Source organism: Vulpes lagopus, chromosome 12, assembly GCF_018345385.1.
Source record: "Vulpes lagopus strain Blue_001 chromosome 12, ASM1834538v1, whole genome shotgun sequence".
NCBI classification, from domain to species: domain Eukaryota; kingdom Metazoa; phylum Chordata; class Mammalia; order Carnivora; family Canidae; genus Vulpes; species Vulpes lagopus.
In genome coordinates this window covers 68,628,150-68,654,162 of record NC_054835.1, presented here as the reverse complement: position 1 = coordinate 68,654,162, position 26,013 = coordinate 68,628,150, and the positions used below count along the sequence as shown (strand labels likewise).

At 33.1% G+C, this 26,013-nt stretch overlaps 1 protein-coding gene across 2 annotated transcripts in view; it reads left to right on the top strand.

Moving 5' to 3' along the window:
• CHIC2 (cysteine rich hydrophobic domain 2) overlaps positions 1 to 24,690 on the top strand; it is a 48,001-nt gene extending 23,311 nt beyond the window's left edge. For both annotated transcript variants that reach the window (XM_041724529.1, XM_041724530.1), the window contains exons 4-6: positions 19,250 to 19,306; positions 19,473 to 19,532; positions 23,269 to 24,690. In XM_041724529.1, coding sequence (XP_041580463.1) covers positions 19,250 to 19,306; positions 19,473 to 19,532; positions 23,269 to 23,319 — 168 coding nt within the window. In that variant the 3' untranslated portion in view covers positions 23,320 to 24,690. The remainder of the gene's footprint in view (positions 1 to 19,249; positions 19,307 to 19,472; positions 19,533 to 23,268) is intronic.
• Positions 24,691 to 26,013: the final 1,323 nt, after the last annotated feature.

Genomic DNA, 26,013 nt, shown 5'->3' with positions numbered 1-26,013 from the left:
ATGTATTTTAAATGTATGAAATGAAATACACAAGATTATAAAGGAAACTAATTATATGAAATAAAGTTATCAAAGTACTAAAACTCCTCAGATATGTTATTTATAAATGTTTGTTAATGCATACCAAAATAAGATAGGAGAGAATCTACGGTAATACGATATGATGGGAAAAATCTGATTTCTGAGTTATAGAGTTACAGGTCCTGTTTAGTCTACACAGTTATTTACATACATTCATAAACTAAGAAGACTATACCACATTTCAGTTAGAGATTAGTGAAAATAAAGATGAATTTTTGTTTCATCCACTTTTGTGGATTCCTAGAATTCTCTCTAGGTATTCCATGTTAAGAACCCCTGATTAAGATGTACTAGTATAGGTAAAGGCTAAAGTCCTGCCTGATTTGTTAGCTTTGAGCCTTCCCTTTGTCTTCATTTGTGATGTGGAATATGGTTAGAATTGTCGTAGATTTGTGAGATAAATCAGGACCAAAGGCATACTTCATAGGCAGCTCAGCATTTTTACCTTTATGACATTATTCAATAATTTGGGCAACTAGATTTTTGCCTTGATTTGGAAATCCATCTCCAACTGAGTGCCCCTTTTTATGAACTGACCTCGTTCTGGAGACATTGTTTTTTTTGTTTTTTAAAGATTTTATTTATTCATGAGAAACACAGAGAGAGAGGGAGAGAGAGGGGGAGAGAGAGAGAGAAGCAGAAGAGGGAGAAGGAGGCTTCGTGCAGGGAGCCTGACATGGGACTCAGTCCTGGGTCTCCAGGATCACACCTTGGGCTGAAGGCGGTGCTAAACTGCTGAGCCACCCTGGCTGCCCTGGAGACATTGTTTTTAATCATTATTATTATTATTACTGTTCCTTCCAAATTGCCTTTCCTTTTTTAAAAAAAATTGCCATAACCTATTTTTTGAAAATTATTTAGTATACAGCAAAATTCACTCTTTTTGGTGTATAGTTTTATGATTTTTGACAAATGTATAGAGTTGTGTAACTATCACTGCAAGCAAGATATAATTCTCTCCAAAAAAACCTTCCTTGTGTTGTCCCTTTGTAGTCATATTCTTTTTAGCTCTTAAACCCCGACAACCACTGATCTGTTTGCCATCCCTACAGTTTTGCCTTTTCTAGCATGTTAATAAATGGAATTAAACAGTATATGTAGCCTTTTGAATCTGCCTTTTTTCATTTAGCTAGTGCATTTGAGATTCATTTATTTTGTTGCATGAGTCAATAGTTTTTTGTTTTTTGGGGTTGTTTTGCTGAGTAATATTCCATTGTATGGATGTGTCACAATTTGTTTATCTACTCACTAACTGAAGGACATTGAGTGGTTTCCAGTTTTTGGTGATTTTGAATAAAGATGCTTTTAATGTTCACTGGCATGTTTTCTGTGAACATAAGTTTTTACTTTTAGGAGTCAAGTTGCTGGATCCTATAGTAAGCATATAGTTAATTTTATAGGGAACTTCCAAATCATTTTCCAAAGTGGCTATACCATTTTACATTCCAGCCAACAATATTTGAGAGTGCCAGTTGTTCAGTATCTTTGCCAAGACTTTAAGAAATTTTAGTCATTCTGATAGATGTGGCATCTTATTCTGGTTTAAATTCACATTACCCTCATAACTAATGGTATCAAGCACCTTTTGATGCGCTTATTTGCCATTTGTAAAACCTCTGTTAGTGTTTATTCAAATATTTTGGTCATTTTTAAATAGTTATTTTTTATTGCTGAGTTTTGAGAGTTCTTTATACATGTTCTGAAATTAAGTCTCTTGTCAGGTATGTAACCAAATATATTTTTCCAGTTTGTAGCTTGTCTTTTCATTCTCTTAATGTTTTTGGCAGAGCAAAAGTTTTTGATTTTGATGAAGCCTAATTTCAATTTTTAAAAAATGGATTATGTAAAAAAATGGATTATGTATTTGGTATTATATATAAGGATTCTTTGCCTAAACCAAGGTTCCAGACTTTTTCTCTTATGATCTGTTCTGCATTTTACTTTCAGATCTATGACCCATTTTAAGCCAATTTTTATATAAAAGACTGATCAGAGTTCATTTTTTTGCATATGGCGGTGACTCGCAGTATTTGTTTTTTGCATATGGCGGTGACTCGCAGTATTTGTTGAAAAGACTTTTCTCCTCATTAAATTGCCATAGTACATTGACGAAAGTCAGGGTTAGTTTCATGTATACAATATAGTGATTTGCCAATTCTGCATGTGCTCAGTGCTCATCATGTTAAGTGTACTCTTTAATCTCCGTCACCTATTTCACCCAACCTCCAACCACCTACCTTCTGGTAACCACCAATTTGTTGTCTGTAGTTAAGAGTCTATTTCTTGGTTTCTCTGTGTCTTTTTATTTTTGCCTTTGCTCCTTTGTTTTGCCTCTTAAATTCTACATATGAGTGAAATCATGTGATATTTGTCTTTCTCTGATTTATTTTGCTTAGCATTATATACTCTAGCTCCATCCGTGTTGCAGATGGCAAGATTTTGTTCTTTTTTTTATGACTAATATTCCATTTTGTGTGTGTATATGTGTGTGTGTGTGTGTGTGAGAGAGAGAGACAGAGAGAGAGAGAGAGAGAGAGAGAGTATACCATATTTACTTTACCCCTTTATCGATGGACATTTGGGCTACTTCCGTAATTTGGCTATTGTAAATAATGTTGCAGTAAACATTAGGGGTACAGTAAACTGTAGTGTTTTGGTATATTTTTTTGGGCAAATTCCCAGTAGTGTGATTATTGGATCATAGGGCAGTTTTATATGTAACTTTTTTGTGGGACCCAGACTGTGTTCCACAGTGGCTGCACAGGTCTATATTCCCACCAACAGTGCATGACGGTTTCTTTTTTTCCATATCCTCACCAACACTTGTTAAGTTTTTGATTTTAGCCGTTCTGACAGGTGTGAGGGGATATATCATTATAGTTTTGATTTGCATTTCCATGATGATAAGTGATGATGAACATCTTTTCATGGGTCTGTTGGCTATATGTATGTCTTCTTTGGAGAAATATCTGTTCATGTCTTCTGCCTACTTTTTAATTGGATTATTTTTTTGGGTATTGAGTTTTATACATTTTTAAATATATTTTGGATAGTAACTCTTTATTGGATATATCATTTGCAAATATCTTCTCCCATTCAGTATGTTGCCTATTAGTTTTGTTGATTGTTTCCTTCACTGTGCAGAAAGTTTTTGTGTTGATGTCCTCCTAATAGTTTATTTTTGTTTTTATTTCCCTTGCATCAGAAAACGTATGTAGAAAAATGTTGCTATGGCCAGTGTCAGTGAAATTACTGCTTGTGCTCTCTTCTATGATTTTTATGGTTTTAGGTCTTATAATTTAGGTCTCTAATCCATTTCGAGTTTATATTTTTGTGCATGATGGAAGAAAGTGGTCCAGTTTCATTCTTTTGCACGTAGCCATCCAGTTTTCCCACCATTTATTAAAGAGACTTTTTTTCACTGTGCATTGTTTTCTTCTTTGCTGAAGATTAATTCACCATGTAATTGTGGATTTATTTCTCAATATTCTCTTCTGTTACCTTGATCAGTGTGTCAGTTTTGAGTCAGTACCATACTATCTTGATCACTATGGCTTTGTAATATAACTTGAAGTCTGGAATTGTGTATGTAGTAAATATTTTTAAAATTTCAATCATTTATTTTTTTCATACTAGGGTATAGTTTTGCTAAACTAAATTCGATTGATTTATTTGTAGAGTATTGAATGTCTTTATAGATGGTCATATCATCTGCAATGAAGACAATATTACTTTTCTTTGTAATATGGATGCTTTTTGTTGCTTTTCCTTACTGCACTAGTTGACTAGAATCTCCAGAAAAATATTGATTAGAAGTAGTGAAAACAGATATCCTTGTTTTGCTCCTGACTTAGGAGAAATGAATATACACTTTCTTCATTTCTTATCTTCTTAATTATAGGGTTTAAAAAAAATTCTTTTTAAAGATCTTATTTATTTGAGTGGGAGAGAGAGAGAGTGTGTGTGTGCATGCACAAGCAGGGGGAGGAGCAGAGGGAGAGGATGAAGCAGACTCCCTGATGAGCAAGGAGTCCCATTCGGCTTGATCTCAGGACCCTGAGATCATGACCTGAGCTGAAGGCAGACATTTAACTGACTCAGCCACCCAGGTACTCCAATTGTAGGATTTTTGTAAATGTTTTTTTACCAGCTTGAGGAAGTTTTTTTTGACTAGTTTGCAGAAAGTTTTTATCAGGAATACATGTTGGATTTTGTCAAATGCCTTTTCTTCTCCTTTAGAAATGGTTGTATGGGTTTTCTTTTAGATAGAAATATGTTGAATTACATTGATTGGTGTTAAACCAACCTTGCATTCCTGGGGTGAAAGCCACTTGGTTGGTTGTGTCTATTTTTATATTTTTGTCGTGTTTAATAGAATATAACTTTGTTTAGGAATTTTATATCTAGGGGCGCCTGGCTGGCCCAGTTGGTAGAGTGTGCAACTCTTGGTCTCAAGGTCGTGAGTTCAAGCCCCACATTGGGTATGGAGCTTACTTGAAATAAATAAATAAATAAATTTTTTAAAAAGAGAATTTTTACATCTATGTTCATGAGGGATATTTTTCTGTAGTCTTTGTTTATTGTAATACCTGATTTTAGCATTAGGGTAACGATAGCCTCATAAAATGAGTTGGAAAATATTCTCTCTTCTTCATTTTCCCAAAAGAGTTTGTGCAAAGTATGCATTTGTTTCATCCTTAAATTTTGGAAGAATTCACTGATGAAGCTGTTTGGGCCTAGAAGGTTTTTTGTTGGAAGAGTTTAAACTACAAATTCAATTTTTTTAAATAGATATGGGACTTTTAGCTCATCTGTTTTATCTTGGTTGAGCTTTATAGTTTTCTATTTCTCAAGGAATTTGTCCATTTTATCTTAGTTGTTTATAATTGGCATAATATTTACTAATTACCTTTTTAACATTTTTAAAAAAGATTTTATTTATTTATTCCTGAGAGACACAGAGAGAGAGAGAGAGAGACAGACAGACAGGCAGAGGGAGAAGCAGGCTCCATGCAGGGAGCCTGACGTGGGACTTGATTCCAAGTCTCCAGGATCAGGCCCTGGGCTGAAGGCGGCATTAAACTGCCAAGCCACTTGGGCTGCCCCCTTTTTAACATTTGTAAAATCTTTGGAGATCATTACTTTTCTCATTCCTGAAATTGTTAATTTATTCATTGTCTCTCTCTCTCTTTTTTTTCCTGGCCAGTTAGCTGGAGGCTTATCAATTTTATTAATCTTCTCAGAGACCAGCTTTTGATTTCATTGACTGTTTCTATTGATTTTATGTTTTATATTGCCTTGGTTTTTAGTTTGACTATTATTATGTCTTTTCTTCTCACTTTGAGTTCAATTTTTTTCTTCTAGTTTCTTACTGTAGAAACAGAAGTCATTAGTCTGAAACTTTTCTGGTTCTTAATTTTTTTATTTATTTTATTTTTATTTTTTTATTTTTTTTTCTGGTTCTTAATATTATAAATTTCCTTCCTGAATACTACTTTAGTTGTATTGTGCAAATTTTGATATGTTGTGTTTTAATTTTCATTCAGTTCATTTTACTTCTCTGTTCCTCATTTGATTTCTTCTGTGACCAATGCATTATTTAGAAATATTTAATTAGCTTGGGGGGACTTTATAGAGTAAGTAAGTACTGTGCTACATGTGCTGGGGATAGAAAGATGTATATTCATGCTCTACTCAGAGAGCATGTAGTCTTCTTGGACAGTTGGGTGAGTGCAGAGGTAGTTTAAGTTTGTAAGTATTTGTCATATTTTTCATAAAGTACCTCTAACAACAAAGACAATAAATATGTATCTTTAGGGCCTAGAAATGTGAAATGTTCACCTGTAATCACAAAATGTATTTGAAGTCTTGTCTTACCTCTCAAATATGCATTTGAACTTTTCATTCTGTTATATAACATATATTTGTTTTAATAGAAAATGCTTAAAATGACTTATTAGGTCAATACTGTTGGGAAAAGAGCATATTTGTCTAATGAAAATGCAGATTTCAGCTGCCATTTCTTTATGCTGCTAGTGTACCATTCTCTGGAAATTATTTATTCATTAATTCAACTAATATTTCTGAAACCACATTATGGGCTTGGTACTGTTTTAGACACTGTTTAGATACTACTATTTAGAGGCTGTGTGGTTTCTCTTGTGGACTTAAAAGATAGACAAAAACCAATGATGTGATTACAAATAGTGATAAGTACTTGGAAGACCATAAAACAAGAAGCTTCAGCCTTTTAGTAGGTTCTTTGTAAGTGCCTGCGGAGCTGCCAAGTGAATAAAATGCTTCAGCTTCATTAAATAGATTTTATGACATTTTCTTTGCAAAAGCTTATTTTTATTTATATATTTGTTTATACTTTGCTTTTTGATTGTGTCTTAATTGTAGTATTATAGTTTAGAAAATTGATGTCCAAGTGAGTGAAATCTTTATGACTTGTATGTGCTGATTTTTTGGGGAAACAAGTTTTGTAATTTTACTGTATGTTGTGTTACAATATTTTTGTTTTGATTTGTCTTTCATATTGAAGTAACAACTATTAGTTTTAATCTTCTGAGATTTTGTAAATAAATATATATCCTATCCCAACTTTAGTGACTTTATAGACTTTGTATATGCTCAGCCATTATCCTTTTTTTTTTTTTAAAAAAAAAAAAAAGATTTTATTTATTTGACAGAGAGCACGCGTGTGCACAAGCAGGGGGAGCAGCAGGCAAAGGGGCAGAGGAGAGGGAGAAACAGCTCTGCCCAACAGAGTCCAGCATGGGACTCTATCCCAGGACCCTGGGATCATGACCTGAGCCGAAGGCAGATGCTTAACTGACTGGGCCACCCAGGTGCCCCCTTCTTTTTCTTTTAATATAAGAAAAAGAGAAGGTAACTGACTTCTCAGGTACTTTACAGCTCTGAAAATCTATAATCCTTAGAATATTGAGCTGTGTCTGGCTGTAAAAAAACATTTGTATTTCTAAGCTTTAAGCTTTCAATGTTGATTTTTATTTCAAATCTAAAGAATTAACATTTAGTAAAAATTTTCATACAAGCTTTTGTGTGTGTGTGTGTGTGTGTGTGTGTGTGTGTGTGTGTGTGTGTGTCTTCTCTGGGTTTGTTTTTATTTTAAGTAATCTTTACACCCAATGTGGGACCCAAACTCACAATTCCAAGATCAAGAGTTGCATGCTCCACTGACTGAGCCAGCCAGGAACCCCAAGTTTTGTTTTATTTTTTAAAGATAATTGCTGTTTAGTTTTTGAAACTTTGATGAAAAGGGTCTGTATCCAATCTAAGTGCATTTCTCTTTAAATTTAGTATGCTTAGATTTACTTTTGGATATCTTTTCTCTAACCTCAGTTTAGTTATCTAGTAATTGTAAGTTACTTTTCTTGGGTTGTTGTAGGAGTTGAAAATTCAAATGGGAGAGGTCAGAAGTAGAGTTTTTGAGTGAGAATGTGGTCTTGTAAGACTTAAAGAAATTCAAGGGAAAGTCAACCTGGGGGTAGCTACAAATATTTGTATATGGGAAGAATTTGAAATATACTTATTCAGTTATACTGACAGTATTGAAAGTTACCCACAACTTTTAGACTTCTAATTTACTCTGTGTTTGGAATTTGAGTGTTTGTAGTTGGTAACTGAATCATAAAATGAAAATGGCCTTGAACATTTGGATGAAGAATTAGATAAACAAAAATGCCTTTAAGATATTGCAGATAATGAAACAAAACAAAATAAACTTAAAAGCATCTATTTCTTTTTAAAGTATATTTATTTATTTTTTTGGTAATTGCTATACCCAATGTGGTGCTTGAACTTATGACCCCGAGATCAAGAGTTGTGTGCTTTTCTGACTGAGCCACCCAGGCACCCCCAAACTTAAAAGCATCTTAATGAAATTTTGCTAAAGGGAAATACTGAAAAGCTTCTAGTGAACAAAAGATGATGAATGAAATATGTTCTTATGGCAGCCATTATTATTAATTGAAGATGTAGAAAATCAATGCTAACTTTTTTTTTGTCTTTTTTAGAATGCTATTTAATTTGCTTTGTTTCTGTAAATATAACAAATATAAGGGCTTTTATGTGGTCAGTAATGCTCTTAGTCTTTGGTATCCTTTTTTGTCTTGACTTTATATGCCCATATTACAGAGGTTTTTCAGGAAACTGATCTTTGTTGTACAGGAAAGTTTAATGCTGTTTAATATACCGTGATAGATGTAGCAATATAAAATATAATTTACAGAAATTTCTATCCTATAAACCAGGAGAAACAAACTTGAATTACACATTTATATATTTAAATGAGAGCCATCCTGTTATATTTTTAAAAATCTTTCATATTGTATTAGATATTTGACCTTTACCCCCTCTTAAATGTAATTTAAGATTAATGTTTGGTTTATAATATAAGTCATTCCAAATTGCTAAATTCCTGATATTTATTTATTTATTTATTTATGACAGACAGAGAGAGAGAGAGAGAGAGAGAGAGGCAGAGGCACAGGAGGAGGGAGAAGCAGGCTCCATGCCGGGAGCCCAACGCGGGACTTGATCCTGGGACCCCAGGATCACGTCCTGGGCCAAAGGCAGGCACTAAACCTCTGAGCCACCCAGTCATCCCCATAACTGAAAATATTTTGCTAAGATATAAAATCCATGGTGATCTGTAATGGAATAATAGACTCCAAGGAACAAATGATGCGAAATAATTACAGGTATCTCCTGCTTTTTGGAAGTTCACATTATGACATACATTTCAGTTTACAAAAGATCTATATTAGTACCTGTTTTTGCTAATTGAAGAAAATCTAAAGAGGATTTTCGCTTCAGGAAGAAAGGCAAAAAGCAAAAATAGTGTTTAGTGTTTGTTTTGCCCCCAGCTATTATAGAGGCAGTGTGTGTCCTGAGCAGCAAGGGTGGCCTCACCAAGCTCCTTCCCCAGGAACTACATACTCAACACCTCAGCATCAAGCTGCCAGGTTTTGAACTGTGTCTGTGAACATCTGTGTTTTGTCTCTTATTTATTTTGGACATTTGTTAGCAAGATACATCATCATAGGGTATCAGTAAAGCCTAAGAGGTTATTTTTTGGGTCTAGGAAGGCTCAGAAATTTTTCTGTATAAATTAATGGTAATTGCTTCTTTATGCTATTTCAGTTTATGAAAGGTTTCACTAAGAATACTCTTGGATAGGGGTGCCTGGGTGGCTCAGTTGGTTGTGTCTGACTCTGGGTTTCAGCTTAGGTCATGATCTCAGGGTCATGAAATCGAGCCCCATGTTGGGCTCTGTGGTAAGCCTGGAGTCTGCTTAAGATTCTCTCCCTCCCTCTGCACCCCTCCCCCCCGTTCCGGCTTGTACATACACTGTCTCTAAAAAGAAAAAAGAACACTCTTGGATAGCTGGGGAAACTTGTATTGTACACTTGCTGTTGTCAGAGCATTTCATATACATCATTCACTTCGGGTTTTTTGGTCTCCTTTTTTTTTTTTTTTTTTTTGGTCTCCTTTTTTATTGAAGTATGATTGACATACAAAAAAGGCTGTACATATTAATGTATGTACATATCAATGTAACTTGATAAGTTGGAGCTAAGTATACACCTGTGAAACTACCATAAACAATACCATGAACTGACCATTACCTCTAATAATTTTCTCCTTACCTCCTCCTTTTGTGTGTATGTATGATAAGAACATTTAACTTAAGGGCAGCCTGGGTGGCTCCGTGGATTAGCACCTTCCTTCCACCCAGGGTGTGATCCTGGCGTCCAGGGATCGAGTCCCACATCTGGCTCCCTGCATGGGGCCTGCTTCTCCCTCTGCCTGTGTCTCTGCCCTTCTCTCCCTCTCCCTCCCTCTCTCTCTCTCTTTGTCTCTCTCTCTCTCTCTTTTTCATGAAGAAATAAATAAAATCTTAAAAAAAAATTTTTAACTTAAGATCTATTCCATACATTTTCTTTTTTATCCAGCTTTGATATATAATTGGCATGCTGTATAAATTTCAGGTGTACAACATGATTTGATATATACATATATTATAAAACTTATACATCCTCTTTTAATTTAATCTTTACAACAGTCCTGTGTGGTAAATATTATAACATCTAATAATTACTGAATGTTTGCTATATGTCAAGATCACTAAATCAGTTTACTTGCACCATGCCATTTAATTTTCCCCAAATTCCAAGAGTAGATGCTCATGCTATTCCTACTTTAAGGATGAGAAACCTGAGGCTTAGAAGTTAAGTAATCTGTTGGAAGCCCCACAATCTTAAGGCTAAGGCACAATTAGAATCCCAGGCGTACAGCTCCAAATCTCATGACTTCCTCCCCCCCACCCATTCTCCAATAAGGATACAAAATCAAGCTTTTAAAAATTACTTATTATAATTTGATTTTATACCTAGAAGCAGGGAGATTTTAGAGGTTTGAAAGGACTTAAAAGATTGTTATTCCACAAGTTAGGATAGTTTATCTGGTTGATTTATAAATGGTAATAATGTTCAAGCATTTTATATTAGCTTTTATAATACTTTAGTTTTTCAGCAAATTTATCTTTCCAATTAATTTTTTTCCTAATATTTAAATAAATTTGTATTTATTGAAGATACAGAGTCACAGTTAAGGAAGAAGGCTGTAAAACAGATAAAGTGGACATAGGAGAAAAGTACATTTTAATCAAATTTTATACAGAGTTCCAGTTGGACAACTAAGAGTTGATAGAGTCCTTTTGGTTCTATTTTACTTTTATGAAAACAAATTAAAAAAATAAAAACAAATAAAAATCAACATATGTGTCTTTAAAAAATTATTTATGATATTCTCACTAACCAGTAGGTATATCTGATTTCTGGTAAAGTATTTTTTTTCTCCCTAAAATTACATCTTTCCTTGAAACATATATTTTACTCTTTGAGAGATTCAGAGTGCCATGTAATGAGTTAATGCAACATAGGCAGGACAGAGACTCTCAAGAGTTGGGTTTTCTTTGTCCAACTGTAGGTGTTGTCTGTAGTTTGTTGCCCCTTCCTCAGTATCTCCCATGTTGTAAAGTGCGGGATAAAGAAATAGATGTAACCTCTTTGAAATGTTACTTCAATAGCTTTGGAAAAGGATGTAAAACATTTGACATAATGAGAAATATACTTATTAGTCATTTCATTTTAAAGAACATTTGAGGCTTGAAACTTAGAAAACTGATTCTTACATAAAGTAAACATACTATGGCCATTAGGGTGAACAGTACTGATTTTTTTTTTTTTTTTTTTTTTTTTTTTTTTTTTTTTTTAGATTTTATTTCTTACAGAGAGAGCATGCAAGCATGAAGAAGGGGGGCAGAGGGAGAAGCCGACTTTCCACTCAGTAGGGAGCCTGACATGGGGCTCGATCCCAGGACCCTGAGATTATGACCTAAGCTGAGGGCAGACACTTCACCTCCTGAGCCACCCAGATCCCAATAATTTTTTAATTGCAATAAAAACATGTCACTAAATTCTCATCATAAATGAAGATACTCAAAGTATAAATTTTAAGCATTAAACATGCAGAAGTAGCACTAGGACTTTAAAGAAAGATGTATTAGACAACTTAGAAAATGTATTTTTGCCAAGAACTGGCTGACATTTAGTTCTCTTTGAATATTTAGAACCTAATATTGGTGTGGTTTTTAGAAAAATTTGCTTTGCCTATCTTCTTCAGTGTCCAGTCTGCTGTTAACATCCAGTGTTTTTAATTTCAGACACTGTTTTTAAATTTTAGAATGTCCATTTGATGTTTTTGAGAGTCCAGTTCTCTTCGAAATCATGTTCTTTTCACCCGTACTTGTCCATCTTTTCCTTTTATTTTACTGAACATATTAACCATAGTTAGTTAATTAATTAATTTTTAAAGATTATTCATGAGAGACACAGACTGAGGGAGAGAGAGAGAGGCAGAGACATAGGCAGAGGGAGAAGCAACAGACTCACTGTGGGGAGCCTGATGTGGGACTCATTGATGTGGGGAGCCTGATTACAGGACCCCAGGATCCTGTAGATCCTTCTCCTTCCAGTGGAATTTTGTCTCCTGAGCCCTGGGAGACTGTATGAGTAATTTTCTCTGCCTTTCTGGCTTTGTCTCCGACCTTCTCATGCTGCCCCAAAGCTCAATAATATCTCTTGGGGGAGAACTGGCTTTGCATTTTAGGGTACATCTAATTTCCAATCCATTGAGCCAGCATGCACAACCTGAAAAAGTTTTGTTGATTTCCCTTTCCCCGCAGTTGAGTCCCACTGGTTGTTGCCAAGCTTGATCCTCAGCTCACCCCTAGAATCAACAAATAAAGAAAATGACCTGTAATCATGAAATGATTTTGGAAGGGCTCTTTTCTTCCTTGGATTTTATTTCATCTATTCTGTGTTGTTTTCAGAATTCTCTGATGTTTTAAAAATGATGTTTTTTTTTTTTTCTTCTTCAGTTTATCCGTATCTGTTGATAGTGGAGTATTGGCTTAACACCAGCTACAACAGCTACTCAGAAGTAAAAGTCTTCAACTACTTTTGCTTGATGTAAATGATTCTGTTCTTTGCGTGATTGAAGGAAAAGAATTAGATGATTGTTTTTATCTTGCTTTTTAACATTTTATTTGAAATTTTATGAAATTCAGATGCAAGCAGAAATATAGTTGCTGATCTAAAGTTTGGAGATTTGAGCTTGAATCCTGTCATTCCCCTTAATGGTGATACAACCTTGGGCAAACCATTTAGATTTTGTAATTCTGTGCACTTGATGTGTAAAATAGAAATATACCTCAAGTCATGTTTAATTGCATGAGGAAAGGTATAAAAAATAAAATACATTTTGGATGACTCTCATTGAGACTAAAGAGTAGAATGGAATGGGTTTTCCCAGACCTTAGAATCACAAAGTATCAGAGGTGGAAAATATAGTTTTAGAGTAAGTTGGATGGGCAAGGCCAATAGCGTCATTAGTGGGTTAGATACTTTTTGCGTGTCATAGATGTGTTATTTGACAAGTTACAGATTCTTTACAAACTCATAGCTCTGATGTATAGTGGAAAGAGCATTATATCAAAGGCCATACAATCCTGGTTTCACATCCTAGCTCTGTTTGTAGTGCAGCTTTAAGTTTCTTAACCCCTTTAAGCTGTAGTTTTCATATGTAAAATGAAAGTAATATAAGATGCCTTATAGATGCTTTTGAAGATTAAATAACGTAACAAAGGGAAGACACCTAGCATTGGGCTCAGTCTTAAAGTGATGATCAATAGATACTATTCCTTACCCCTTTTTGTTTCTCCAGTTATCCATTATAATCACTTAGCAAGTGATTTTTCCCCCCTTTACCTCTTGGTCCTAACCAGTGTTTCATTCTTGTGTAAATACATGGTTCTTAAAAATCCCTGATAATAATACTTTTGATTATATTAGCTTAGTGAAATTCATTCGTCTTATGAACAATTTTTCTGATCTTCTGATGTCAATTAAAACTCAATTTTAGTTTTTAAAAATCTTTATTCGAGTATAATGGATCCACAATGAATGCAGTTTTCATTTTTTGAGATGTTATCATTATTTACTGAAATGTTATCAGGGGTTAGTGGATAATTCCCTTAAAATTATGTGCAACATTTTATATATTTATGCATATGTACCTTTTTCATCATTCACCAAGTAGAGTAACCTAAAAAAGTTAAGAACCACTAGTTTTGGTCATAAACTCTTGGTAAATTTTTATTTAAGCATGACTTATTTAAGATTAGTTATAGTTTTGATACATAAAATATCTGCAGTTGCTTAGTTTATCTCCATCTCAAAATATTACTTTTAACAAATAGTACTAAGAGAGTTGTAATGATACTTCGGTGGATATTTTAGTTAATCTAGATTATTTAAAAGTTAATGTTCACATAAAAATTTTTAAAAGGAGCTTTGAAGTACAGGAAGGGAATTTGTTTAAATATCCTTTTGAGGAATCTGATCAGATCCTAGTTTGTCTTTTTGCTGAATCCAGATTTTTCATGCGTCACAGTACTGAGATATGCCATTTAGTTTTCTGCACATCACCACAATATGACTTTATTAATCCAGAAGAAATGGAAGTGAATCATGTAATTTTCTCGTTAAAATAATTCATTTAAATTTTATATGGTTTCCTTCTAATGACTTCTAACTGAAAACATTTTGTGTCACTTATTTTAGCAATTTGAATTTGTACAGATGTCAAAAGAAAGTATAGTTCTTCCTTGAAAATACTTAAAAAAAGATTATGCATATATTCAAAGCATTGTTCTAGTTAAAGCTTATTAATGCATTATAAATTCAGGAGTTTAAAATTAAAACTTGTTTTAAAAAAGAAATTGAGCATTTGAAATTGCTTTTTGACATTGTGATGTTATGAATAAATTTCATTCAAATAAATTCTAAGTTTAAATAGCTGAACTTTTATAGTTATTAGTATTAGTGAGATATTCTATTTATACATCTTGTTAACATATTTTAGCATCTTTATGTTTTAAAGACTGATAAGAATGCCATTTCCTTGGGAAAATTTCAGAGAAATTTTGTTACAGCTTCCACATTTAACATTTTTTCCTTTGGCTTTAAAGTACTTTAAAATTCATGAGATTTCCATTAATTTTATTAGCAACTTCTAGAAAACCACTTTTTGAAAAACCACGTTTCAAACAATTGACTGTGATAAATGAAACATTGGTGATGACTGTACTATTAAGTAATAGTGGTAAAAAGTAGGGGAGTAATACACTCAGGGTTTTCTAAATGATTCCTTACTGCCCTGAATGACTTATTTATATCTAATGGTATGTAATTTGCTAATAGATAATAGTAATTTATTCCTTAGAAAGTAGTGATATTTAGGAAAAAATGAAAAAAAATGCTTCATAATAACTCAAATATGAATTTTCAGGAAACTAATTTTCAAGTCCCTAACTTAACTATTTCTAGGTGCTCTATAGGTGTTTTCCTCTTGTAAGCTTACTTTGGAGGCCTCTTTGGAAGTTGATAGGAACATGTCATGCCTAATGTAAGTTTTTTATTATTTAATTAGCCATTTTGTGAATTACCCAGGCCATTTTACATCTATAAAGTATTCATGTTTTCACTTATTCCCAATTCTGTCAAAAAATTAAAAGGAGTCAAAAGCAATAGAAATGGAGCCAAAATTTATATCCTTCTATTATTACTATTTGCTGCTTAAACGTCTGTTTATTAGCTGAGTTCAACTTAGAAACTGAAATGTTTTTGAATCTGTCTTATTTTTTACTTTAACGTTGCCAAATGGCTATATTAGAATTAGTTCACCTGTGAGAAAAATATAGTAAGCAAGATGTTGAAATAGAGAAATCTGTGAAAAAAAATTAAAAATGAGCTCTGTGATAAGGAAGATAGTTGGGGGTCCACATCAGATTCTTGAGGCTGTCTCTGTCCAGACCAGGTTAATGGCATGAAATTATTCTCTTAAAAACTTGTTTTGCTTGCATGGTGTGAGTTGGTGGTCTTGGTCCTTTTAATTAAGACTCTATGATAAAATTAGATTTCTTGTTCATCATCTTATGCTTCGGGACTGAAGATTCATTGGTAAAGAACCACTAACCTGTCCTCTCACCCCCAGGGTGTGAACACTGAAAAGGATTAAGGCCCACTGTAGGGAAGCTTGCACTGAAGCCTGCACTGCCCTTTCCCCTGTTCTTTTCAGTTAAATAGAAGATTTTTAGTTCCCATGACTATCAATCTGGTGCTTTTCACAAGCACCAAATTCTTTTAAGAAAATTAAGATGACTTATTTTTAGAAATCCACTGGCCTAGAATACTGCAAGATGATTTTCTTGGTGTTTTGTGTTGACAGGCCCTGTACATACTAATTTTTTTCTGATGCATATTAGTTTGCTTTAATTTATATTGAATTTGGTGATTGATACAGGTTTTTAAAAAACAAGAACAGATTTTTATGTGGTTAGGTTTGCATGTCTAGTAGTAATAGAGTTTGGCAGTGTTGAATCTTACATTTCTTTAGAAATAGCTATCTAACAACTCTGTGGACATAAACTAACTTTTATTTTTAGATGACTGTAATTATAAGGTACTTTTTTCATTCTTGAAGGCTTTTAAATAGCTTTTACAAATGCTAAGATGTCATATATTTTTTCAGCATTTGCTAAATTAATATTGTATGTAAGCTTGAAAATATATTTTGATTTTTTTAGCTAAAATAATTGCAGAGTATTAAACATTCTTGGTAGTTAAAGCTTTTTTTTCCATTTAATTTGAGCTTTTGTTGTTACTAACAAATAATTTGTGGCACAGTTTCTTTATTTCTGTCTTTCTTTTTTTCTTTTTCTTTCTTTCTTTCTTTCCTTTTTAAAATGACTGCTAGAATCTATATACTTGTCACCTTAGTGTCCTAGAAATGTTCCACTTAGATCAAGGGTTCCTTTCTGGTTTTGTATGTTCTCACCTGCTCCTCACTGTAAATCATTGAGATGTCAAGTGCAATGATTAATTAAGCTGCACGTGCAAGTGCTTTTTTTCACCTGTCAAGCAGGAAAGAAGTCTTATCGCAAGATTAGATGCTGCTAATTCACAGCTTTTTCTCTAGACTGTCAAGTATGTAGAAATATTTTATATTTAGATGCCTATTTAGAATACGGCATATCAGGGTTTGTTTGGTTTTGAGTTCTTAAATATTGTAAGATACAATTATTATACCAAACCCTATCATTAAACTCTTAATTAGAGGCAAAGAGTAAATTCAGAATTCATACATAAATATTTTGGAATTTCAGGTTTATACTTTGTAGTAATTACCTTTTATCCAAAAACTGCTTAGTTGACTTAGGTTATTTAAAGTAACTATTTCCAAGTATCTAAATAGATTTTGTATGTTATATACACCATGAGATCCATCCCTAATGAGATCTGTTCTTATTATAATATAGCATAGGTTTAAATTTGTGATGAAATATGATGATGGTAATTTTTTCTTTGAGTATATGGATATTTGCTGAATGTAATGTTAAGCTTTTACTTTTTATACATTGATATAAAAGCATGGACTTGGAGAGCTTGTTCTCCCCATCCTAGTTCTTTCATTCTCCACCCTCCTTTTTAAACATCAGTAAAAGTAAAACCTCAAATTGTATAGTAATCTTAATCTATTATTAAAAAGTCCTAGAAAGGAAGATTACAAGGTAGATTCAGGTTTTGAATCGGTTTTGCCATTGGTTTAGCAGCGGGTGGGCAGGCAGATGCCTGCTCAGAGTAGAACCTATTGCCATTTTTCACCATTGATAGAGTAGCCTTTCAGAGTCAATGAGCTCTGTCAATGTGAGCTTGTCAAGGCTACAACTTCATAGACCTGAGAGGCGGTTTGAGAGGTCAGCCCTTTTCAGGTTCGCTGTGATGCAAATGAACTTTAATGCTTAAACAACTATTGGAATTTTTATGTCTGCTCCTTGTTCTTTTTTCTTCACAAAGTCATTGACGAGACATTCAGTGCTTTTTAAATTGGAAGTTGCATTGTGCTAAAGACCTAGTACAGATTTACGGAGGGCTGAAAGCAGTTAGATCATGTTCTTTTCATGGTGCGATTAGAATCAAATCGATTTCCCTACAGCCTTCAGCATTCAGATGGCAATTTTAACAAAGCTTGGGGGCTAGACAAGGGACAAAACGACTGAACTGAATGTTAATTACACTCTGCAGCCTTATTTTCTTTTGATTTGGGGCTGACTGGCAACTAAATTAACAAAAAGTGTGACCATAACTGCTGCCCTATTTTCATTTAAAAGGAGAGCTGCCTCTAAAAGGCTATCTTTACAAAGAAACAAGTGAGGTCTGCTGATCATTGTTAACAAGGGCACTTTTTTTCCTTTAAAATTCTTGCCAAAAAAAAACTTCAAAAAAAGTAATGTAATAAATTAGTCATTGGCGTATTATTGCTCAGAGTTAGGTGAATTTCTGATTTTTAGGACATAAGCTTGGAAAATGGTAATGGTCGGTAATTCATTGGTAGTTATGAATTATAATTGGCACCTATGTGACTAGTGTATCTTTAGTATGTACTACATGCTAAAAGGTAATATGGTAATTTAGACTACAGTAGATACTTTAAATAATAACCATTTATTATATAACATTAAACTATTCAAAACCGGCTTGATCTTAACACTTTTTCACCTCACTCATCCTTGCTTGACATGCAGATTTTCATATTTGATTATTAGTACTCATTTAGTTATACATGTTAATGGTGGTAGATGCTTTTTTCCTTCCCTTGCAAGGAAGCTGCAGCTGCACCAAGTTGCAGTTGATTCTTGGGGCAACACTGTCCCTTTTGCACCTGCAGCTGCGTCAGTCTCATCCTAACACCTGGCGTCATGAATTATCCTCTCCTTTATTCATACTTCCAGGCAAGACACATTTTATGCTGCTTGGTAGATATTGCAAAAATCCAGTGAACTTAAACATAAACTTCTCAGTTGATTCCTTTAAGAGGAGTTTGACTTTAGTATCATTTCTGTTGGTTTATATACAGTATTTTGCCTCTGTTTGAAAATCTTTATCTGTGGAATAATTAATAAGCTAGCTTTTAAATTGGGTATTATTTTTTAAGTATGATGTGAGAATCTGTTTTGATAGCTGATTTATTTATTTATTATTTTTAATTACTTTCTTTTTGAATTTACCCTAAAGTCATTTGTATTTTGTGAACTAATATTTAAATAACTTGTTTTAAAACATATATGGAGGAACTTTTATCATTGCTTAAGTATTGCAGAAGTAGTTTTGAAAGAAATGGAGACTAAAATTCATATCACTTGGTAGATGACACTGTTTATTTTTTTGACATTAGCTTTTTAGAAGACTTTAATAGTTTCATATGAGAGGCCAGTAAGTTTGAAACAGTTGAAAAAAAAGATACAGTACTAAAGAATAAAACCATATCTTTATTGAAATAGAGTACTGTTTCTGTTCAGGTTACTATTTAGTACTAAAATGTTGAAAGTATTATAGACCACCATGTACTCACTCAGTCACTGTCTTATATGTCTCTCCTTTTCACACAAAAAACAGCTGCATAACAAAGTTTTTCTAAAACCAGTCAAGAGTAAACTTTTTTCTCATTTGTCTTCCAGACACGAAGATCGATTGAGAAGTTATTAGAATGGGAAAACAATAGGTTATACCACAAGGTGAGTACCACAGGGAGCAGCTTCGTACTGTTGGGGTCTGAATTGCACAGTATGGAAACAGATGCTTTTGTTGAACTAAAAATATGAAAGGTGGACAAATGGGTTAGTCTGTGTGCTGCAATAAAATAGAGCTCATTTTTCTTCTTTTACTCTCCTACTTGTCTAGCTGTGCTTGCACTGGAGACTGAGCAAAAGGAAATGTGAAACGAATAACATGATGGAATATGTAAGTTAAAGGGCTGTTTTGTGAGTTTCTCTATTAAATGATCATTTATTTTGCTTCTGATCTTATTCTTTCCATGATTATTAATCAGCAAAGGTGTCAGGAGCTTAATCTCCTGAGCGCAAGGATTTTCTACGGTTCACAGATGCATGGTTTCATGTGCAAGACTGATTTATAAAGTTATGAATGACTTGAAAACAAGGCTTCACTCTGTTCTGAAAAATAATAAATTAATTGCCAAGATAAAATAGCCTGAACATGTGTTGATGGAGTGTGAAATTTTAGATGCTGTATAAAGAATAACCACAACTTTGGTTACGCAGCAAGTCAGATATGGCTTTTTTATATAATGCTAATCAAGTTTCCAAGTATGGAAGAAAACCTTTCAGCCAAGCCGTTGGAGCTTAAGAAACCTTTAGCCTTTATAGATTTTAACTGCCCATACCTCAGTGGCCTTTAAAGAATCTTTCAAAATGTTATAAGAATATTGTTTTGTAAAGAAGAATTATCCTGAAAGTAAAGCAGGAGATGAGATGTTGCTCATCCTGTATTCTTTAAAAGATATCTAATTGGCACATGTAAACAATGAATTTTAGTATTTATTCGGTATGAGATTTAATTTACTGACTCCTTGATTTACTTAAACAATTTTCCTCCTTTTGAGAAGTTCAAAATACTGTAGAAAATCATGAATTTTTATATATTCTCCCTTGAGCTTGGGTGTTTTATTTTAAATATGGAAAGGTTATTATGTTAAAAGAAAAAGATCTGCGGAAGAGTTAATTGTTGAAAATGAAAGTCATAGTCTTTGTGAAGTACCAGGCACACTTCTGGCAGATTTTGTCTATTCTCTGAAACAATATAGCTATCATAGATAGTATATGTATGTGTGTGCATGTGTGTCTGAACAAGAGATTGATTAAAACAGTACTTAAATAGTTGGAAATTATCATAAAATCATTTTTCTCTGTAGCCTTTTCCCTTTCTTTCATTATCATACAGTCAAATCCCATTTCTAGCCTTGAAGATAAAAGACATCTTAAAAATGTCTCTTTTTTCATAGAATAGTTCTATTCAGTGAATCAAAGAATGTAGATTTTATCATTATCTATTATATCAAACATATTAATTTATGATGATGAGAAAGATAGTTGATATTTTATTTAAAAAAGCATATTCAAATAACTTGTTTTGAGATTGACCTATGAAAATTCTAGTCTTGTGCTTTCATCATAGATGGTAAGAGAGTTTATATTTTGCAGGGAGGGATGATTTAAAGGATTTTGTGAAAAAAATACCTGCTATATTTATAAACCCCAATACTAATACATTTCTGAGTTTACATTGGAAAGGAAAGCTTGAAAGCTATTTCCAGTGCTGTTATTTCCAGATACAGCTATAAGAACGTCATTCATTCATAAAATGCACTCAAATATTCATGTTTATTTTTATGACATTCTTTTATTAACTAAAAATAAAATAATTTACTAACCATCCAAAATATTCTGAACTATGTATTTTGTTTGCAAAATAGTTTAACTTGTCATGAATATTTAGATAAACTCTTTTCCTAAAACCATTTTATTTAGTATACACCATCATAGAAGATACCCAGAAGAGCTGTCAAAAAGAAAAATATAGGAGTGCCCAGCTGGCTCAGTCAGTGGATCATGTGACTGTTGATTTTCAGGTTGTGGGGTCGAGCTCCATGTTGGGTGTAGAGATTACTTAAAAATACAAAAATTTTTTTAAAGGAAAAATATATAAAAATTGCTGCAAAAATGTATTTTTTCTAAATTTTCTCAGAGTATGTATATTTTTGATACATTGCATGGGGGAATAACATAATTTCAAAATCTCCCTATTCGGGCAGCCCAGGTAGCTCAGTGGTTGAGCATCTGCCTTCAGCCCAGGGCGTGATCCTGGAGACCTGGGATCGAGTCCCATGTCGGGCTCCCTGCATGGAGCCTGTTTCTCCCTCTGCCTGTGTCTCTGCCTCTCTCTCTGTCTGTCTCATGAATAAATAAATAACATCTTTAAAACAAAACAAAACAAAACAAAACAAAAATATCTCCCCATTCAAAAGTTGAGATAGCAAAATAGTAAGAAGAGAGTGCTTTATTTTTCTAATGAATTGGGTCCCTTTTTTTACCACGTTTCTCTTTGACCTTCACTTTTCTTTAACTTACAGAAATATCATTTGTTAGTTAAAGGAAAATAATTCTCCTTGATTATGTTTTGAATACTGGGGACAATCTAGAAAAAATACCAACTTTTCTTTTTTTCAAATACAGTAGAACAGTATGATTTAGAAGAAATAAGACAAGTGGCAGTGTCTGTGTGACTTCTGAAGGAAAAGAGGCTGTAGGATATAGTCTTTAAAAACTAATGATAAAAAAAAACTAATGATAATTCAAATACAGTTAAAAGTAGCCTAATTATTTTGCATTATGTAGTAAATACTGTAAAATGTAATCCCTATACCTAAGACCTGAAATTATAAAAACTATCTCTGATGAGGACATGTTTGAAATTATAGAAGTGTTTATTGAATGTTAACTCATAAGTAGTTTAAACATCAAATCAGATAGTTTAATCATCAAATTTTAGAGCTGCATTGAATTTTGTCATCTAGTCCAGTCCCTTTATTTTCTTACATGAGGAAACTGAGAAACAGGGAAATCTCGCTCAAATAAAAAGCTAGACAGGAAGCTAGTGAACATCTTGTCAGCAAATACCAGGTCAGAAGAGTGGCAAAGGGTGGTACCTAAAGCTTAGTACAGGAGAACCAAATAACCAAATAGAGAAATATTTTTGAGCTGTGTGTGGGAGAGCCTTCTTTATTGAGGCAGATCAAAAGTCAGGAGAATTGAAGAGTGAAAACAAAAGTTTCTGGCCCATTTGGCTAAATGTAGAAGAGTGTCCAAACCTGGAGGTTATATGAGGACAAGTTTCTGAAAGAAAAATGAGGAATTCACCAAAGTTGGAAGCTGTTCAAATAATGTTTTGTTTAGTATCAATTTCATACAGAGTTGGAACGAGGGAAAGAATTGATTGTCGTTTAAGGCAGCTCAAGTTTGGAATAAAAATTAGCTTTGGTCAACTTGTGTTTTTCTGTGTTACTGTGTTTTGTTTTTACTGGTTTTCCTTCAGTTTCCTAGTAAAAGTTCCTTTGGAGCAAATTTAATTTCTAATTTTGCTGACCTAAGAAGAAAAAAGCTTTTTTTAAAAAATTAAAGAGCTATAGGACCCTTTATCAAGAGATTACATACCCTGGTAGGGTAAAATGAGAACAAATCTAGAACGTAAAGACCTATAGAATTGAGTGAGATAAAAACGAGGAAGGCAGGAGAAATAAATACTGGGTTGGTTGTAACCACATTGTGCTCTAGTAGAAAGGGCGAGGTAAGGTAGTCATTTGTTCAGGTTGACTCCACAGTACATGGTGTTACACTTACTTGAATCATCAGTTTCCTCATCTGTAAAATGAGAATGATAATAATACTTGCCTCATAGAGAAGTTGTTATGGTTAAATAGATCCATAGTGTATGAGACACTTGGTATGTAGTCGGTTCTCAAAAGATGCTAGCTCTGGCTCCCTTCCTCATTCATCCCTGCATACATTCTGCTTCAGGGGCACTATCAAAATGGCTGTAAGTGATGAAATAGAACTGAAATTTTTTTAAGATAAAAATCCATTTACATCTTTTTTTAAAACTTTTTTTTCTTCTTCTACAGGTCATCCTCATAGAATTTTTACCAAAGACACCGATTTTTCGACCAGATTAGCATTTACTTTATTTATAGAGACTTTCCAAGTATGTTGTCTTTCCAATGGTGCCTTGCTTGGTGCTCTCCTGGTGGTGACATAACATTGGTTCTACAGAATCGTGTGGTGTTTTTTTCTGTTTTTGTTTTTTTAAATAACCGCATGTTCTAAGTGTGCATTTTTGTCAAACTTTGCAAGTTATTTCATACAGATGTTTAATACTTAAGTTATTGTGCTCTTTTCTGTTATGTATTCTGATTTTCAAGGATTACTTTTTTGTATTATCGAAAAAATACATTTGAACTTAGCATAAAAAGTGGCCAGCCTTTTTTATTTTTCACCAAGGTACACACAGTCCTTTATTTATTAATTTCATAATATAGAAGAACACTTTTGTAAGGCTCTACTTATCTATTCTAGCAAGCACACTCTTTGTATTATTTTTCTTCCTTTTAAAATTTAAAATAGTTGTTATTTTAAAACAGTAAGTTTTCTTTAATAGCTTTTTGAACCTAACACATCCTTTCCCATACAATTCCTAATGCTCTTGTTTACAGCAGAAATATCCCTAACATTATGAAAACCTATCAAAAAAAATTTGAAAGTATTTCTGTCTTCAGAGGTAGTAAGGCAGGATTAAATTATTTTTATTAGAATAGACAAATAATGAATGGTATGCATGCACCTAATGGTTACTAGAGCTCAGGATCACAAAATATGGTAGCATTACAATCTGTGTATATTTTTGATCAAGATGATAATAATGGCCTTACTTGCGTTATTTTTTATCGTTTATCAAATCTTATATAGAAAAGTATGGAAATACTCCTTTAAAAATTTCTAAGGAAAATATTTCTCCCAATCTAACATAATTGTAAAATGGCTATGTTTCTGAAAAGTTTTTGAAAGAAAGCAAAAGTGCTAGAACTAAAAGTAAACTGGTGTTTAATACCCCATTGATACTTAGATTATTACTAAGAAATGGAGGACATATTTAGTACTGTTTTTATCCACTAGTTTGCTTTCAGTCCAGTTATGTATACTTTTTTGATTGAGAATGTGACATATAAGTTTCAGATTAGTTTGTTTCTTTTAACTATACACATACATATTTTTTTTTCTTTCTTTTTGGTTGTACATATCTCCATGTGTTTTAAAACTTTCTAAATTTCTGAGTGGCCTATGTGTAAATTTCTGTTTTTATAGACCTGGCATTATACAAGTTTTAATGTGTGTCAAAAACTTGTTCCATACAGCTGTGGTATCTAGCAATAATGTGAATAACTTTTGAAATTATATAAACTATGCTTACTAATTTGTATTAAGAATTGGTACCACTATACAATATCTTTTCTCCTTGTATTAAATCTTTTAAATACCAGTTTCATTAATTTATATACCTGTATTTTTTAAAAGTATTTCTCTGTACTTCTCCAAAGTACTGTAATTCTATATAAATTTGAACAGTTGGATTCTAATATCTTATATCCTATATCTTATATTGGACATTAGGAACTATCTTAAAAACTAGGGTGGTTTGGTTGTTTTTTTTTTTTTTTTTTCACTTGAGAATTAATTGTTTCCATTGCTCTCCAAAACACTTCGCAACTTGAATTTATGAACCACTTTTCCTATGAAGAGCTCAAAGTACAAATAATTCCAGTACTTCTCGCTTTATTGACCTTGTGTCCAGGGTGTGTCCTACCACTTTCAAGTAGTGGAACTGAAAGGTAATGCTATTCAAAAACTAGTATTCCTATATGGTTTCAATGTGAAAGATTATTGTCTGGAGAAGGCCAACTGCCTCTGGATTCTGAAAGAGCAGAAAAATATAACTGTAGACTCTGCAACACAGTGTCCTAAATTCTGTAAATTTGTAGGGTACCATATTGATCAGCTTTATAGGAACAACTGTATCTATTTAGGTATAATTTTTTTCTCCTATTATTAATCTTCTGGAAATTTCAATTTAAAAATCATTCCCCAAAGAATATTGTAGCAGTAAGATAATTTTTGTAGTTGTTAGTATTTAGTATACCTAAATTCCTATACGGAATCCTTTTAAAGCTTTTCTGATTTTGAGAGGTATGTCAGTTGCCCTAAGGTCCCCCTAGAAATGTACACTCTGACATTTCTAATGTATATGTAGAAAAGAACCAGGAATGCTTAATATGTCGCATTGCCATTAGCCAGCTACGCCTTGAGCCGTTAGATTTCCATGTTTGGTCTTTTCTTTGTGGCCCCTAGTTAAGCCCTCTGGCTTATCTTTTCTTGATTCATGAATCTAAGTTCCCATGTTACTGGAAATTAGAAATGTCAGAGATGCCTATGTTGTGTGAACATTAGTCCAAAGGAAGTATTTAAAATGATAATTGTTCTTCAGTTCCTGTTTTCTGACTTAAAGTTTGTGAGATATGAAGTGTAAGTAGTTTTAAAACTGGCCGAAGAAAGGTATTATTGGCAGAAAATCTAGTACAGATTTTTCAGAGTACGTATAGAATTATATGTGTAGGATTTACATAGGCTAAGTGAATAACTTAATGAACTTTGTTTATATATTACTGGCGTTTTACAGGTAGTCCATCATTCTTGTGGAGAAACATTTATTTGCAAAGCTTATTTATTTTAACACATGACTATTACATATCTGGGTTAAAATATGTACTCTAGAACCTAAAGACTAATAAGTAAAACTCTAGTGACACATTTAGTTT